The sequence below is a fragment of the Crocuta crocuta genome, unplaced genomic scaffold (genome assembly GCF_008692635.1).
Source record: "Crocuta crocuta isolate KB4526 unplaced genomic scaffold, BGI_CrCroc_1.0 scaffold118, whole genome shotgun sequence".
In the NCBI taxonomy this organism is placed as follows: Eukaryota; Metazoa; Chordata; class Mammalia; order Carnivora; family Hyaenidae; genus Crocuta; species Crocuta crocuta.
The window spans coordinates 11,219,076-11,236,687 of NW_027551558.1; the positions used below are offsets into that span (position 1 = coordinate 11,219,076).

The 17,612-nt window shown below is 44.8% G+C and overlaps 1 protein-coding gene across 1 annotated transcript in view; it reads left to right on the forward strand.

Annotated features, from left to right (window-relative positions):
• The window catches only part of LOC144219241 (calmodulin-lysine N-methyltransferase-like), a 203,860-nt gene that overhangs the window by 182,087 nt on the left and 4,161 nt on the right, over window positions 1-17,612 (forward strand). Inside the window, exons 7-8 of the mRNA XM_077749198.1 lie at window positions 4,962-5,025; window positions 15,562-15,693. Coding sequence (XP_077605324.1) covers window positions 4,962-5,025; window positions 15,562-15,693 — 196 coding nt within the window. The remainder of the gene's footprint in view (window positions 1-4,961; window positions 5,026-15,561; window positions 15,694-17,612) is intronic.

Here is a 17,612-nt window from a genome sequence, read left to right on the forward strand (position 1 = left end):
GATCTTATTTCCAAAAGAAATGCTTTGGTAATGGTCTCTCTTCATATTCAGAGGGATGGGTAGGCTGCCTAGAAACTTAGAAAGCACAGTGATATTTATAATATGCATGTTGTCCACATAGCAGGGATGTGCAGGCTCTGTGAGCCCGGTATGTCCTGACAGTTTGGTGTTTCTCTGTCAGTTATTGCGTGGGGGATGCTTCTGGGGACAGGCTGGCAGAAACATGCCACGTTTTTTGTTTTTTTTTTTCACAATGTTCCAGAAGAGGGAAAAAAAAAAAAAAACACACACCTCTCTTTAGACACCACCTCCAAGATGAAACCTGAAGTACTCAGTGGCCGAAATAGGTGCCACGCATAAATAGATCACAGTGCTGGACACCAGCCTTTAGTTACTATCCAGGAGATCTGGACTAGGCCGTAGGGATACAAAACAAGAGTTGGAGTTCAGATATGAGGTGCATGGATTAAATCCTTACCGAAGCATTTCCAGCCAGGGTGGCATTGTCTTATTCTCTGAATAGCTAACCAGTGGTACTGCTTGATCCCATTTACATGAAAACAAGCTCTATTCACAGACCTATTCCAAACCCACGTTGTGGTTCAAGGAAAACGCACATGATTACAACGAGCGGGTGATATGTTTTTAAAACATTCATATATTCATGTATTTACATTCAAACATTCAGAAACCTGTGAGCTCTGGGGGGAATGACTTATTTCCCTGAGGAGACAGTCTCCTTTGCTCACATCTAAATTTAGGAGCTCCACCCGATTCAAAAATAAAGAGGCGAAGTGGTGAAAGCTAGCCGTTATTTCACCACTCAGCATTTTTGACAATGAAATATGGTTTCATGGTTCAACAGTTCCCGAATAACTTGTAAAATGTCAACTCTGAAATAAACAGGAGGAAAAAAATCGAGGTACGCCTGCAAAAGGATGCTGTTGACAAAACATCACAATATTAGAATATTTAACCACAGGTGTAGGGGAAAAAAACCCTGCCTATTAAGTCCCTCAGTTGACTTGTTTAACGTCGAATTTAATGTAAGAGTTCCTTTCTACTGGAATGTGGTCCAGCTTGGTCCTTGCTGAGTTTAGCATAGCAAGTGATTGTTAGTTTTCAGCCTGCCTTTCCAGACTCCTGTTCGATCATGATAATCTCTAAGAGTCTGGAAGTAAGATATAGATAGATAGATTAGATAGATAGATAGATAGATAGATAGATAGATAGATAGATCTATATATATATCCAATGAACACTTTCATTCAGTGTCTGATGGCTTTCCAGCTTATTGTGGCTCTGCGAAAATAAACATGATTCCATACATTTGGATTCTCTCAAGGCTTGGAAAGCAAGTCTGAAATGCCACCCATAGCCTGATGCATCAAGCTAGGTGTACAGGATGATCAGCATCATGTTTGTGCCTGAAACTTGGCAGAGAAATGGGGGGTGGTTACGCCCTCAGCATTTTTACACTATGTATAGTGGGTTGTTTCTGTTTTCCGTTCTTGGTTTTTCAGGTGTGTTTGTGGCTCCCCCCCCCAAAATTTTTTTGTCTCAAAACGGGCTCTAGAATTCCTTTGTTTTCTCCCAGATGCTGTGCTCATGGATAGCTCTAAATCACAGCCTTGCCACCTGAAAAATTCTTTAACCCAAATGCAGCCAGCCCTTTCACCCCACACCTAAAACTCAGTCCCAACGAAGATAAGCAAACTGCCAATGATCTGGCCCCCTAAGGGGTAGCCCCATGGGAGATCAGACCCCCCCCATCAGCCCTTAGCTGCACAGCAATCACTTGATAAATACTGATAGACACCATTCTTATGCTGAAAGTTAAATCCAAAATAGTGAATTTAACTTAGCCCATGTCATCTTAAAAATGACATAGAGGCCTTCCTTTCTGTGGATATTGACCGAGAAATGTCTCCTTGTCCCCTGCACTAATTAATTTCTCTATGAGTGGAGGGGCGGGCACTCTGTGCTCTGTGTAAAACTCTGATTCTAAGGGAGGCTGTGAAAATGGCCTGGCACCTTTCCTTTGTCGTGAAATCTGTGATTCAGATCAGTGGAACAAAGCGAGTGTTGATTCCACAAGTGTATTGTATAGAGGGCTGTGCGTGTGTGTGTGTGTGTGTGTGTGTGTTTTAATAGTCAAACTAGTGCCACAGTCCATGTATTTTGATCAGTAACGGAAGGGAGAGTTGAAATGGTATCTCCATTCCAATCAGTGACCCACTCAGCCTTTTTTAAATAGATCCACTTAAGCTACTGTTGTTCTCTGAGCCCCATTAGGACTTATTTAAGGGGTGAATTTTCAGGAGATTATACATCACTCCCACTAAAGCACACTGAAATTGCTCATATGACATATCCTACAAAGCATTATACATTCTGCATCAGAGCTAAGGAGAAAGGTGAGCTTGCTTGGAATAAAGACTTATTAGAGAACTAGAAGAATTGCTTTTGGGGAATTTGACTTGGAAGGATGGAGTAGACAACACTGCCATTCAAATGCCTATTTGGAATGGGTGCTTGGGTGTTAAGTCGCATTTTCCAGTAGGCTGCAATATTAATATCTTTGTCATATCATCAACGTTGAGCGAAAATAGTGCTTTATAAGGTTATGTTTTAAGCTCAGTTTTTAAGGTGCTGATTATTTCTGACAATCTTACCAGCTCATAAAACGCACAGGTATAAACTGAAGAGTGGTCTCTTGCTTAATGTCGTGTATCCTAACCAGCCCAATCTACTATGGGCCTGAGTAACTGACAGATTTTTTTTCCCCACAATGATAGTCATTTTAAAAAATAAAACCAGGATGCTTCATCATGAAAATTTAAGATATTATTACCTCACTGAAGAATAAGGTATATAGTCCTGAAGAGAACCTAGATAGAATTTGGTTCCTTTCTTATCAACCCTTAATGATTACTAATCACTGAGTAATATGACTTACAGGCAAGTTTTTGTAGCATTTGAACCAGACACATTCTATGCTGTAAGATTTAGGTCTTGTTTTTTTTCCTTTTTTATGGAACGATAGGAAAATTTTCCCCCGACTCACCTTCGGGTTGTCCTGATTGATGGATGGAGCAGGATAAGGTTCCCACTCTAGACGTGACTTTAGCTCATCCTGAAAGGATGCTTTCTCCAGTGCTCAAAGGATCCTTTTATAGAAGAACCTTCTACTGCACATGTCATGGTGAAGCCCAAGCACTCACTTCTTGGCAGTTTTTCATCCAGTGCTCTCCCCCACTCCTCCATCTCAAGTGAGAGACTCAGAAGGGAACGTGATTGGTGAAATGTTCTACCCAAGAGTTGATTCTTCCTTAGCAATACCCATAAAGGAGTACAGAGAGCCTGTTGTAGGGTCACCAAAACCAACGCCCTCTGTAAGCTGCTCAATTTCAAGGACTGTATTGCGCTTCTAGCCAGCCAGTGAGCAGATACTTACAGAGCGCCTTCTGGGTGTGTATGTTGTACTAGAACTTGCAGTGTGTCCATGAATAGAGACCGGAAGCTCCTCGAGGATGGGAGCTTTGTTTTATTCACAGCTTGTCTGCAATGCCTAAAACAGCCTCTCATATGTAGTAGGTAATCAACATATATTTGGCAACTAATATATAGTATTGCCTTGATCCCCACCACAGCCATATGGGTGGGCCTTTGTTGACCAGGAAACCAAGGCCTCGTGTGGAGTGACTTAGCCATACATAGCAGAGTTCAGAGCCCAAGTGCCATTAAACCCTGCACCATGCTCTGCGCTTGCCTGCGGCATGGCTCAGCCCAGCAGCCCTCCTTCTGAGAGCTGGGAGTCACCCTTGGCTCTGACAAGGATGATGAAGCAGGGCCCTTGAATTGGGGGTACTAACTCATGCTATGTGAGGGGCAGGGAGGCCAAATCAAAGGGGCCCACACCAAACTGCAGCATTAGAAATGGGAGCAGGGGGCTCCACTTAGGCCCCTTATGTGGTGGCTGATGCAGGAGCCTGCTCGATGCTCTAGCCCGCAAGTCCCAGATAAGAAAAATCTGCCCCAGCTTTCCAAGAGAAGGCCTGGTAAAAGACAGGCTTAGCCTGACCCAGCCAAAGGGGTGACAGAGTAACAACAGAAATTCTCCAAAGACGAGGCATCTGGGTGGCTCAGTCGGTTAAGCCCAGGTCACGATCTCATGGTTCATGGGTTCGAGCCCCACATCGGACTCTGTGCTCACAGCTCAGAACCTGGAGCCTGCTTCGGATTGTGTGTCTCCCTCTCTTTCTGCCCCTCCCCCCGCTCACACTCTGTCTCTCTCTCAAAAATAAATAAACATTAAAAAAAGAAGAAATTCTCAAAAGAGAAGAAAAAAGAAAAATCACAGTGAACTGGGGGGGAGGGGGGGAATCAACATGGAGGTCCAAGGAGGAAAGCCTTCTGTGATACCTTGCCTAATCTGGGCTTTGTTTTCGGAACTGTTGGCTCCTAGGTCAGCGAGCGGTTGAGTCTGACCTCAGGGCTGCTCTTAGTCACTAAAAACCATCCCCACCTGAGATCTGTTCTGTGGTGTGGGCATCACAGGGCAGGTGTGTGTTTCTGGAGGGTGGCCTCATCGCACCCTCTGTGGGCTGATGGCCCAGGACCACAGAAACTAGGCTTTCATGGTGGAGAGTGTTTCATCTCAACCAGGCGATTCCCCCAAACGGCAGCTTAGAAATCATCCTCTCATCATTCACACGTGACCCCATCATGCGTGAATCCTGGCCAGTGCGTGTTGATGGTGCGGCTTCCGGTGGATAACACCAGCCGCAGTGTCTTTTTTCTTTTTTTTTCTTCCAAGGAGACATGTGAATGGAAGGAAACAGGTTCTCCTTTTTTAGTGTTGAGTAAACGCGTGTAATTAGCCTTGTACTTCTCTCCATTAGTATCGTTAGACTTGGAACCCCAGTTTAATCTGGATTCTGCTCTCTTCTCAATGTCAGCCTCTTTCTGGACCAGTACAGAGCCAGCCTTGTTGATGCAATAAAGAGATTACTCCAGCCCAGAGTAAGTATGTTTCTGTTTTCTCCTGAACACTGGCTTCGGAATAATTAGTCTGTGCACAAAGATGGAGAGAGTAATGGAATGGCAGGATTAATGTCATGTAATACTTTAATACTTATTATGTCCAACTTCAATTGGGTCTTCTGATCTATCAGATTCTTTCCTAATCATAACTAGGAAACTTCTTACCCTTGGTCTTCTGATAAGGAACACAGTGGGTAGTAAAATAAATGAAACCGCTTCAAAGATAGTGTGAGATTATTTTTATCGAAGAATTTCTGGAGTCTTTTCCTTTGATAGCCATATCTTCATATTAAAGTGGAAGTATGATATCGAAAGTTTTCTGTTGACTTCTGTCATTTCAAATCCCTTCAATGGTAACCTTTGTCATTGGGTGTTTATTTATTGCAAAAGAATATTTTTTCTTTTTATTTCTGTTTATATCCAAAAAAATAGGAGTTCAGATGAATCTGTATATTAAAAGTTCTTTGCTTTAAAAGGAAGCCATTATTTACATATTATAAACATTAGGTCACAATGAAGCCAAGCACGGCATAAAATATTGTGCACATTTTTACATTTATATATCCATTTATGCCTGTGAGTAAATTACAGAGTTTGTAGCCATTCTTATGTTGTTGGGCTGTTCCACTAAGCTAGGAGGTCCTGCAGCCTAACCGGAGAGTTAATATACATCTATTTAAAGGAAGAAAACGAGTTTAAAGCTCATGCATTTAAAAAAAAAATCTTGTAAGTATGTGAGACTCTTGCTGTGCCCTAGGAATTTAAAATAGGTTAACAATGTTAATGCAGTTCTAAGACAGGACTGTGTGTGTGTGTGTGTGTGTGTGTGTGTGTGTGTACGCGCGCAAAAGTATTTTCTAAAGTTTTGTTCCAAAAGTCTTTTTAAGAAGGTGTGCTCTAGTTCTCTGACCTCGATGAGACTTCTGGACTAATACCTTTCCATCTTTCTTTTATATCTTTTTCACAGTGAAGGTTCCCAGAGCAATTTGATAATCGTCCTTTGCCTTACAGCGTTGCTTTTTATTTTGTTATCTCTGTAGAGCTCAGAAACTTTAAATAGACCCCTCAGAGGAGTAACCACAGCTTGGTGAGTGGTAATCAATTAAATTAAATTGGCCTTCTCAATTCCCCCTGTGACATGGGTAGTAGGTCTTGAGGCGAGGAAGGCGCATGCTCCAAGCATGCTTGAGTGAGCAGCCCAAGTTGAGGGTGGAAGAAGGAACTGGGGGCCTCTTCATCCCCCCATTAGCCTTGGGTGATTCTTGTGAGCCCTTGCAAGGTCAGGATTTTCAGAGAGGGCACGGAGATTCATGGATGTAAAGGCCTCTGCGAAAATGTATCATACATAAATACAATGCTCTCAAGGACTCCTGGATCTCACACTGCACAAACAGTACTTCACAACACCCTTCAAAGCCTATTGGTGGCAAATACTCCATTTTTCAGAGATTTGCATGATTTACCTAGGATCTATTGTAAATCATTCGAGTGATTTACAATAGAAGACTGTCCAGGCTGTGAATAGTCCTAAATGCCTTTTGGACTGGAATCTCTAGCAGCTCTTCCGTACCTTTTATGAAACCCGGAACCTTGCCTGAAGTGTGGCTCCACAGAGCAGCCCTTCTAGCAACAGCTGGACCTCACCGTTAGCTCGAGAAGGATGAGGCAGGGCCCTGGGGTAGGTGGTACTCGCCCATTGTATATGCGGAGCAGAGGGGCCTGCCATGAACTGCAGCATTCAAAATGGGAGGAGGGGGCCTTGCCTAGGCCCCTCCTGGGATGGCTGATGCCCAAGGCTGCTGGGTGTTCTACCCTAAGGCATAAGAGACCGACCATGAGAGGGGAAATCCAAGTTGTGTGTGGCACATGGATATACCCAAATTACTGCGCAGGAATCTCATCCCCATTGGGAGCTCTGCGGAAGCAAGGCCCTTGCACTTCCTGGGCCTCCATCACGTGGGTGGTAGGAGGGCCGCATGGACTTGGCGGTGGCCACCAGCATCTCCATATCCTGTACCAGTGGGCTGGTTACCCAGAGCAGGGTGTAACCACAGCCAAAATCAACCCCTTCCTGTTCTTAGCTCTCAGGACGGGCTGTTCTGCTTCCATAGGCTTTCCCCCTGCAGAAATCACAATCGAAGACTAAGAGATCATGAGAGGTTTATTCCATTGCACTTAGAGCTGCTTTTAATGCTCTCTTGAGCCCAGACAACTTCCCCATGGTTTTGTGGGCCTGGTGTTAAAGGTACCACAAGAAGCCCACAACGAAATAACATAGGGGGCTCCATTGGTGGATCCCAAGTTCTTGGTAATTGAAAGCTCAGCAAATTCAAGGAGAGAACTGCCAAGTTCTCAGGGTGCTCTATGAAAACTACTTCAGGCAAATGCTTCTTATTCCCAGTTTCTGCTGGTAAAGTGGGTCAAGCTAGAGGGTGGAGTCAGAAATATCTGCATACAAAACCCTAGTCTGCTCTGACCATCAAGGCTCTCAGAGCCCAGAGTTTCATCACCTCCAGGTGAGGGAGGAATAAGTCCTACCTCTCTGTTGATGTAGGATATTTACATATGTAAATACCTCGCACAGCGCCTGGTGCACAGGGCTCGCTCCAGAATGAATATTGGTTCTTTTTTTTATTGCTCTATTAGCTTGTCAGGGTTAATACTCATGAGACACTTGTTCAAAGGGACACTTGACCTGGCTGATGGAGGGCGGTGTGGGGCATGAATCTAGGCCCAAGTTAGCACTAGCAGGCTCTGGAACTCCCTCTCTAAGTCATTCCTCTGGAGGGAAGGTATGCTTGTGCTCTGGAGTCAGAAAGCTTAAGGTTCAGATATAGGCACATAATGGGTTCATCTTATGAAGCCTCAGTTCCCCCATCTGTAAAATGGGGAGAGAACAAGCCAATGCGCAGAAAGCTTTAGCACACCATACCACTGGCTCTGAATATATTTCAGCTCTTACAGAACCAGAGAGGCATTCTGACCGTGGGGAGGGCAAAGTACTTCCTCGTAGGAATACCAGTGGGGGGGGGAATACACCCTTCTCTTGACCCGAACTTTGGTGACTCCTGCACACACCTGGACACGCTGTGGCCCTCCTGCACCCAGTTCCTGCGTGCCGGCAGCGGGCCCCTCGTTGGTCCCACTGAGGACTGTGTATGTGGGTGACAATGACACTTTTTACTACAGAAAGAGTGAGAGGAGAGAGATTAGTGCTAGATGGCAGTTAAGGAAGGAATTGTTACGTGAGGTTTCAAGGGGTGAGCTGCAGGAAGAAATGAACTCTGCCATTTTGGGGTATGTGGTTCCTTGATTTCTAGCTGAAGTAAGTCACCTGTCTGTTTGGGGTCATATGATCCAGAAGCCAAAAAGGTAGATGGAGAGGAGGGGCTTCCCTGCATTTCAGATTTTGTAGCAGGGTCGTGTGAAAGGGACAGAGAGAGCTGAGCCACCAACGTGGGCTCCTGGCTTGGCACAGCACCGATGTCAAATCCCAGGGCTGACCTTAGCTCCTCAGCCAAATGGGCGCCTGTGGCTGCAGAGTCATTGCACGAAGCCCAAATTTCAGCAGGAAATGTTTGGGAACTCTCCTCAACCTGCTGGTTGAAAGAAGCCATGAAACACTCGAGTCCTGCAAGAATGTACCGGGAACCCTCTAGCAAACGTAAAAAGGTAAAAAGAAGAGAATAGGTATTTAAAAGGAATGAAATCAGCAGCATTTACTTATTCCAAGAAGCAGTGTTCCTCCAAAGTGTCCAACCCCCCATCTTTTTCCCTCCTGTGAGTGGCTTCTTGTTGCTTCTGATTGAGAGGTGACCCCCCCACCCCGCTTTGTTGTATGTCTTCAAAGAACATTAGCAATGTCTGATATCAGAGGACCAGAATGTAATTTAAAGTACAGCCACAGCAACCTGCAGGTTGAACTTTAGCCTGGAAATGACAAACCACACATGGTATCTACTAATATTTCTCTGAAATGGCTTTCGGTGCTGGGAGGGACCCCAAGCCAGCTGGATGGTGTGAATTTACTCAGAGACCCAAAGGGACGGAGGTGGTGCGGTGCTGACCACTCTCCACCTCGTTGCTGCTAACCAGCTGTCGAGAGTTCAGAAATGCCATCTTGGGATTCCTTTAACCTTTAGAAACTGGCCCTAACTAACCACCCAATTCCTGGAGCCTCGCTTATATGCAAAGCATGCTCTGCGTGTAAATCACGGACATGGTTTTCGAAGAGCAGACAGATTTCCTCTTCCTTTTTTTTTTTTTTTTTAATCCAACATCTCGGCATGCATCTGTATAAACCTCTGTTTTTGCTTATCTCGGAAATGCCTTGTGAGTGTGGGTTCAGGGCAGGGAACTGAGACGGTGCTAAAGGGTCCTTATTTTCCTGTCTGCTGGCTGGGTCAGAGACCCAACAAATTCACCCTTGTTCTTGGTGAGAAACTGGGTTCAGCCATACCGGCCTCTCTCAGTTGTAAGAACAGAGAGCCTCCAGATTGTTTTAAGACCCTCAGAGTAGGACCCTGGCTCTAGAAGTTCTTTCCTGAAGTCCACCCAGGTGCTTGTTCAGCATGGGTCGGGCTGAGTCTCTGTCCCCAAAGAATTAATAACCTGGTTGTGGAGATGTAACCCACTCACAGGTGGAACCCCAGTGGACGGCACAAAATGGCCTACAAGAGCCCAGCCTTTAGTCGTATATAGTGGGGTGCGGATTTTATTTGACAGTCTTTCTAATGCACACCTTCAACAGAATGTGACAGTCAAGGCTTTGGACTCTGTCTTGATGCAACAAGCATTTGTTAAGCAACTACTAACTACCTAGCACTCTGCTGGGCTTGTGGGATAGGGGTGTAAATTTGAATCATGAGCACTGTGAGAATCTCAGGTTAGCAGGGCAGATTAGTGCCTGAGCTACCAGGAGTTGCAATGCAGTGTGATGGGTACTGGGGAGGAGGTACACCGGAAAGAGTGACTGACTGCCTGATGGAGGTTTTTCTATAGAGGCAGTGGCATTTGACTTTGGTCTCTAATAGTAAGGCACCCTAAGCTTCAAGGGAAGGAGACTAGAAGGAAGAGGACTAGGGGACCAGAGGGAACTAGAAGTTCCCTCCCTTGGTGGAGGGAACGATGCTCACAGGTACAGAGCATGAACAAGCATGTTGCATTGTGGGATCAACAAAACGTGTGCTCTGACTGGAGGGTAGGAAGCTGTGTGGTTTGGGGGGTAGGGTTGGGAGGGGCAGAAGATGAGGTTAAAGAGTTAATTTGGGGTGCCATTTTATGAAAGGCTGAGGACAGTATGGGAAGAAACTGGGCTTTATTCTATGGAAAATAGACACTTTATTTCTATGAAAGAGTTTGAGCAGTGGTGTGGTCAGATGTGGGTCCTAGAAAGATCAAACTGGCCAGCAGAGAGGCTGCAGTGGAGTAAGAGACAGCTGGAAAGCAGCAAGTCTCCTAGGTCACCATCGTGGATCAACTTGTATGTGAAATTGAATAGTTAGGAGCTAGAGAAGACGTGAAGAAGGAGAAGAGGGAATTGAGTGGAAATTTACCAAGGAATTGTTCAGCAGACATTTACTGAGTACCTCTCAGACCCCAGATGCTGAGATGCTGTGCTAGGACCTGGGGATAGAATAAGACACAATGAAATCCTGCCCTGAACGAGATCACAGTCTAGCGTGAGAGGCAAACAAGTGAGCAATCACCTGATGATGTGTTAAAGATACAGCAGAGGTTTGGGTGAGGAAGCAGAGGGCAAAAGTGGCTAACAAGGAGGAGACACAGCATTGAGGCCAGAGACGGTCAGTAGAGGCATCTCAGGGACAGGGTGTCTAATCTGGGATCTGAAGGAGGAGTAGGATTTACCAGGCAGACAGAGAACTGGGAGTAGGAGAAGCATTTCACCCAAGGGAATGTTCGTAAGTTTGAAGACACATGGCGTCCATGAAAGGACAGTTGGGGGACTACAGTGCATTGGCCTGATTGGAGCTCAAAGTGGGTATGGGGGCAGGGCCAGAGCCGGGGCTGCAGATCTAGGCATGCGTCAGGTCACGCTGGACTTTGCCTGCCTTCCCAGAAAGGTGGGACCCATGTCCGTGGTTTTCAAACTCTTTTTAAATGGAGAAGCCTTCAGTCAAAACATTTTTAGCCATCGCCCCAATTGTAAAACAGATAAAAGTGAAGCAGCTGCAGTTACATGGGATGTGAGAATATTAGCACTTCTGCTCTTGGTCGGCTTTTCACCCTCCCATGTCACCCTGGACACAACTCAAACATAGTCGGAAAATCATATACGGCAGATGACAATGACACAGGTTTTACAGGCAATGCCACAATTCTCTGGTTTCCAACTTCATTTTTGAAGGTGAAGGGTATGGAGATGCTTGGTGCCTGGTAGGTACTCAGTGTGCTTTGTCCTNAGGGTCATGAGTTCAAGCCTCATATTGGGCATGGAAGCTACTTAAAAAACAAAACAAAACAAAAATCAACTCCATTATCATGGGGCACGTGGGTAGCTCAGTCAGTTAAGCTCTTGATCTCAGCTCAGGTCATGAACTCAAGCCCCAAGTTGGGCTCTACGTGGAGCCTACTTAAAAAAAAAAAAAATACTTTCAGAACATTCCCATGGAGAGACACCTAGTAGGCACCTGAAAACATGGGTGGGCCCTGGACTATGGTGAATGCTCTAGATAAATATTGGGGAGTGTTGATGTATCAGTAAGAGCTGAAGTCATGGACTTCGGTACGATTGCCTAGCATCGAACACAACATGAAGAAAAAGTAGGCAGGGTCCCTGGAGACCCCTGACAATCAAGGGGCAGGTGGAGAAGCCAGGAGGGGGGTTGAGAGAGACGTAGGGGAGGAAGCAGGCACAGGCGGCATCTCAGAAACCAGGTAAAGAAAACATAAACGTAAAGCTTAAACATGTAATTGGTATTTAATAGTTGGTTGCCTGGAAATGAAACAGGAATAAAGGCATTTCGCCGGCATAGCATATTCCTTTTAAAAAGAAATCTGAAGCATACTTATTTTTTCCAGAAGCACACACCCTTTAATATATGAGTATAGATTAGTCTAGCAAAATAACAACAGCTGAGCTCACGATGTAAACAATATCATTGTTGTTTAGTGGTGCGACTCCTCTCTCCTCTCCAGGGATAAATGAATTCCCTCAGATTTCTGCCCATCAGTCAAAATTTTACGTTCAATTGAGTGTTCATTCTGAGCTTAAGATGATTCTAGGACTTCAAATGCCTAGAAAGTTGGGCTTTGGTAAATTGAAAGTAATTTTTCTAAAGTGATGGGCTAATTTGAAATCTATATTTTTTTTTCTGGTTTTGATTTTTGCAGCCTAAATTGTAAGGCATAGTCCTCTGACTGTACCAGTGTCCTGCTCCACTGGGGACAAGGGGAATTCTAAAGTCATTCCTTATGGGGTGGATGCTGGCACTCGGTGGCCATTTACTGAATGAATGGATGATGTACTGTTGTCCCTCCTAAATATTGATTCACATCTCAAAGGTGTCTGTATTCAATAAAATGAAAAAGAAAGCATTCTAAAACTCCTAAGTGAGTAATTAGAGATTAAAACTACTGCTCACCCTTTCTCGTTGTTGTGGGCACAGTACTGTGCACAGGATGCTGCCCTCTGAAATCCCATCAGAGCCATGGACTCTGTAAAAGCTTCCTGGAGAAAATCACTTTTCAAGAATAAGCAATAGAATGTGGCCTTCGAACTCCCTGAGACTTGCACTTCTCAGATTATTCAACATCTGGATTTCGTTTCTTCTCCCGACAAGTATTGATTGAGAGTCTACTATATGCCAGGCACTGAAAGAATACAGTGAATAAAACATTAGAAGATCCCGTTGTCTGAGTGTCCATTCTAGCTGAAGGTGACTGGCAGTAACAAATAGGGATATAATGTCTGTAAGTGGTGATGAGCGCTAAGAACAAAAGTGAAGGGGGAAGGGCAGGGGAGCGTGATGGGGCAGCAGCTGCTGTTCTACGGAGTAGTTAGGGATGGACAGATAAGCTGGGACCTAGAGAGGGAGAGATGTCTGGGCGGAGAGGAATATGCCATATGCTCAGCTGGGTCCCCCGACCACTCACCCTAACCAACAAGGGGTGCGGGTGGGGAGCATGTGCTCACAAATATAATCACCAACCCAGCCAAGAGCCCTGTAGCCCTGTAAACATTATGATATGTAGCTTAGATAAGAGCTGTTAAAAATCAACTCTTCAGGGGCTCCAGGCTGGCTCGGTTGATGGAGCACACGACTCTTAATCTCAGGGTCCTCAGTTCAAGCCCCACGTTGGGTGTAGAGATTACTTAAAAAAAAATCTTGAAAAAAAAATCAACTCTTCAATTTCTAACTGTGAGACAATTTTTTGCAGGTGACTTGAAAATAAAGCAACTTCCATTATTCACAGATCCAGACTGGCAACCAGCTCTTAGAAATGACTAAAATGACCTACTAGTATTCCCTTTTTTTTTAATGGAGACTTTTGCTCCCCTGCCGAGACCATGTATTATATCTAGTTTCACATCAAAGTGAATTTTTGCTGCTAAGTTTGAAAAACACCTGAAAATAGCAATTAATATTGGAAAAGCTGACAGAACCTGAAGTGTGGTGGCATGATTGGTGCTGCTATAATTATGTGCCTGAATGTGTACATGTCTATGTAAACACAGTATGAAAATACACTTGATGTCCAGGACACTGCATCAGTGTATTTCCTCGCAGGTAAATGAGGGAAAGAAAGGGAGACAGAACTGATTGAATCTCTCTGGCACTGTTAAGTGCTGTAGATGGTTCTAGTCTTACATCGACATAACCTTGATTTTCAAATTATTTGCACATTCGTTATCCCATTCGACCCTCACAACTTGCTGGAACTGGGGAGGGGAGCAGGCTTCATTCTTCCCATTTGGTGAGAAACCTAAGTGGGTCAGCTGGGGTGACTGAGGAGATTGGATTACATCATCCCGAAGGTCCCTTCTAGTTCAAGAGTTCGGTGGCTTTTTTTGCCCCTTCTTCTAATTTTCCTGCGGTGACAGCTGTGTAATGGTGGAGACTCTTTTAAGCCCAGAACACTTTCTGCCACACAGTTCCTCCTCATCTTCTTCAAAGCCTCCACTGATTGTTTATTCATGCGTACAATGTAATGTCTACCGCACAAGGTCGTTGAGGAAATTGTTGATGGGATGGAAGGGAAGGTTTGTGAAGCACCAAACACAGTGGTACTTATTATTATTATTGCCATCGCTATTATTAATAAGGAGGCCACATAGTGTAGTAGAGAGATCATCAGCACTGCAGTCAGGTAAGTTTCCGATCATTTGCCGGTTCTGTCATCTTGGCCACTTATTCAACCGTTCGCAGCATCCTGTAAAATGGAACTGATAATACCTGCATTATTGGGTGGTCTGAAGCGTAAATGCGACCAAGAGAGCCCCTATCCCAGATGCTCAATAAATAGTTGGCAGCAGTAAATGAGAAACCACCTTTCGTAAGAAATATTTTCATGATTCCCTCAAAACCCAACGCGACCTTCCACAGAAGTGAAGTATAACCTTGAAGTTAACAGAAGCATACGGTCATCTTTTAAGCAAAAAGAAAAGATTCTGAAGTTGAGCTCTTCTGGGCATGTCTTAGAGGGCGAGGAAAAGTCCACTTGCACCCGAGAGTCTGCAAACGGACATCACGGAGTCTTGTGTCCGATGGTCTTCTGAAATCCGGTATAGATTTTACTCAAGCTCCTCCATCCTCCCCACTGCAACAATCTCATGACGTTGTGCAGCTTATTTAGAAAAGCGTGTTTACCCGCATTATACCACTTTCTTTGAAAAACACTCATGTGGGTACCGCCAAGGAGCTGCCTTGCTCCAATGATGACTGTAATGAAGGATCCGATGAAGTTGGAAACCAAGATCCGGAAGCCTCGTCTCTGACAACACGGTCCCAGAGAAGGCTGGCGGCGGGACAGAAACATGCAAAATTCTCCAATAGAGATTGCAGTTACTTGTCTCTATGGAGAATTTCTTGGAGCTGAGTTTTCAGGGCACAGCACTAAACTAAATCTCTAGGTATCCGTTGCCACACACTCTGGAACTGTGTGGTGGACGTGCTCGTAGCTGCTTAGAACCTCAAGGTAGTGCCGCGGACCAGTTACTCTGACATCGAGTTGATGGCGTGGGGACCACTGGGCCCAAGAGAGGTGTGTGTCGCACAGAACACCGACTCTGGGCCATCTTTTGTTGAGCACATGCGTTATTTGAGGAGGATAAAACATTGCAACATTTGAATATGAAATATACGTATTTCTTCTCGCTTGGTGTAGATCTGCGCTTGAAATCATTCTCGCTGTGAATGCCCGTCCTGCGTGGCTGTCTCAAGAACAATTGTGTTTTCTACCTGCGACCAGTGCATTAAATGCTTTACCCAATGTTTATTGCGTTTGGTTGCCTTCCAGTTTAAAAATGTGTGAATTTCCTTTTTAATGTTCCAGGGGAAAGCAGTGGTATTCGCCCCACGCCGAGGGAATACTTTAAACCAGTTTTGCAATCTAGCTGAAAAAGCTGATTTCTCTATCCAAAGACATGAAAATTATGATGAACACATTTCAAACTTCCACTCCAAGGTTAGTTTTCTGCTTGTGTTAGATAACACTTTAATCCGCGTTGCATTTTGAAGAGATCATGGTCTTTTTGGCAGGTAACCTAAATATTTGATTAAAGTACTCCTTAGGTGTGCTGCTTCTGAACAGCTATTTGTATCTGATTATTTTGTGTGGTAAAGCCATCTTTTATCTTTGCATGTCTAGAAGGATTTTACCGAAACCGTTCCTGTTTACTCCTTTCTCTGAAATAAACTAATCTTTTCATTCATAATAGACTAATTTGTAGGATGCAGGGGGAGGTGGCATAGAATGAATGATAAACAAGCATTTATAGTTTAATGAAAAACCTTCGGCTTTTAAGTAGGTTAAATGCTCAGCTGCACTGAAATAAATAGAAGGTGAATGTCTAATTGTATCATGTTGGACCGGAAATCTTTATCTCTGCTTGCTTTATGGCTGGGTCAGTTGGCAGTTTGCGACTGTTAAATCTCATACAGAATTTCACAGTTGTGGGGTTATATGTCAGATCGAGGAGCTACAAGATTTAGGTCAAAAGCACTTATCTGAGAGTGATTTCTAAGCTTGCTTACATAAAGCAATGTTATCAGCCTTTTTATTATTTATAGGTATAGAGCCATATAGGACACCGAGAGGCGAGCGTTCCACTGAAAACTTTTTAGGAATCTCACCTTTGCCAATACACATCACACTTACCAGTCGAACATGTATTACTTCTGTAGTTTTGTGCCTTGCAGAAATCTCCCTTCCCTGAGCTAGTCTGACCTTGGCAAGAGACTTTGAACTTGTCATGATTTGGCAAGTTGTGAATGCAGAAAAGGAAAGCCCTGACCTTAATTTTCTCCTGAGAAAAGGCGAAGAGCCTTCTTTATCACCCAGGACTACGATAGCGTGTAGACGTATGTTGACTTTTGAAAAAGTATATGCAAAGTGGATCTGATCTTTAGGCACCAGAAAGAAAACCCTTACTTTGTGGAGATGGGTTCACTCTTTTGGGTCTCTAAGGTTTCATTTAGCCNATGATGCTTTATGAACTGAAAGGGTTAAAAATCACCTCCTCTTGCTGGTGAGATTGCCCTTTCTTACAATCAGAAAATAAAAAGAAAACGGTGTGTTACTCAAATCTTACCTGCTTCTCTAGAGTGAGGTTTTCCCTTTTGCAGCCCCTCCCCAGAATAAACGGAAAGGCCCTGAGGGCTTTACCAGGTAGGGGAAGGGCCCCTCCTCTACCCAAAGGGACAAAAACAACCTTCTCCCCTGGGTCAGGCTAGAGCTACAGGGATCAGCTGATGGCTGCTTAAACGCCTTGTCATTCACCTTCCCCTAGAACAACAAATGCTTTCAGTTTCTCAGTCACAGATCAGGAGGGCAAAGGCGAGGGTTTCTGCACCAGCAGAGATGGTCAGCGTCGTGCCTGACACCCTCCGTCTCCTCCCTGCAAGATTGGAAGTGTACCGGGACACGTGAGTCCTCCGTGGCCACCTCTCCTTTGTCTAGAACTCTAGATTGTCAGCGGCCAGCGGCCAGCAGCTTCCTCTTTTTGTGCGGTACGCTGCTACCCTGCGAAGCGTGGCACGGTCCGAAAACCGCTAGACATGCCCCTGGTATTTATACTGTGCAACGTCCCCACAGGCAGTTAGTACTCCATACATAACCATGGACCGACTGGTCGCGCGAAAGTAAATTTCCATCAATAACTAGGTGGCCTCAGTTTTCATCTCTTCGTAACTACCCAAAAGTCAAATGCTCCACTTTGCTGACCCGGGACTAAGAAACAGTGTCCCTCCTTGGCTTGTGAGGAGCAGGAGTTGCGCGTCGTTCTCGGAAGCAGGATTGGGGCGCCCCTAAGTACACGGTACCGACGCGAACCCAAGACGTGTATTTTTAAGGGGGGGGGGGGGAGGGGCAGGTGCAGCGGGCCT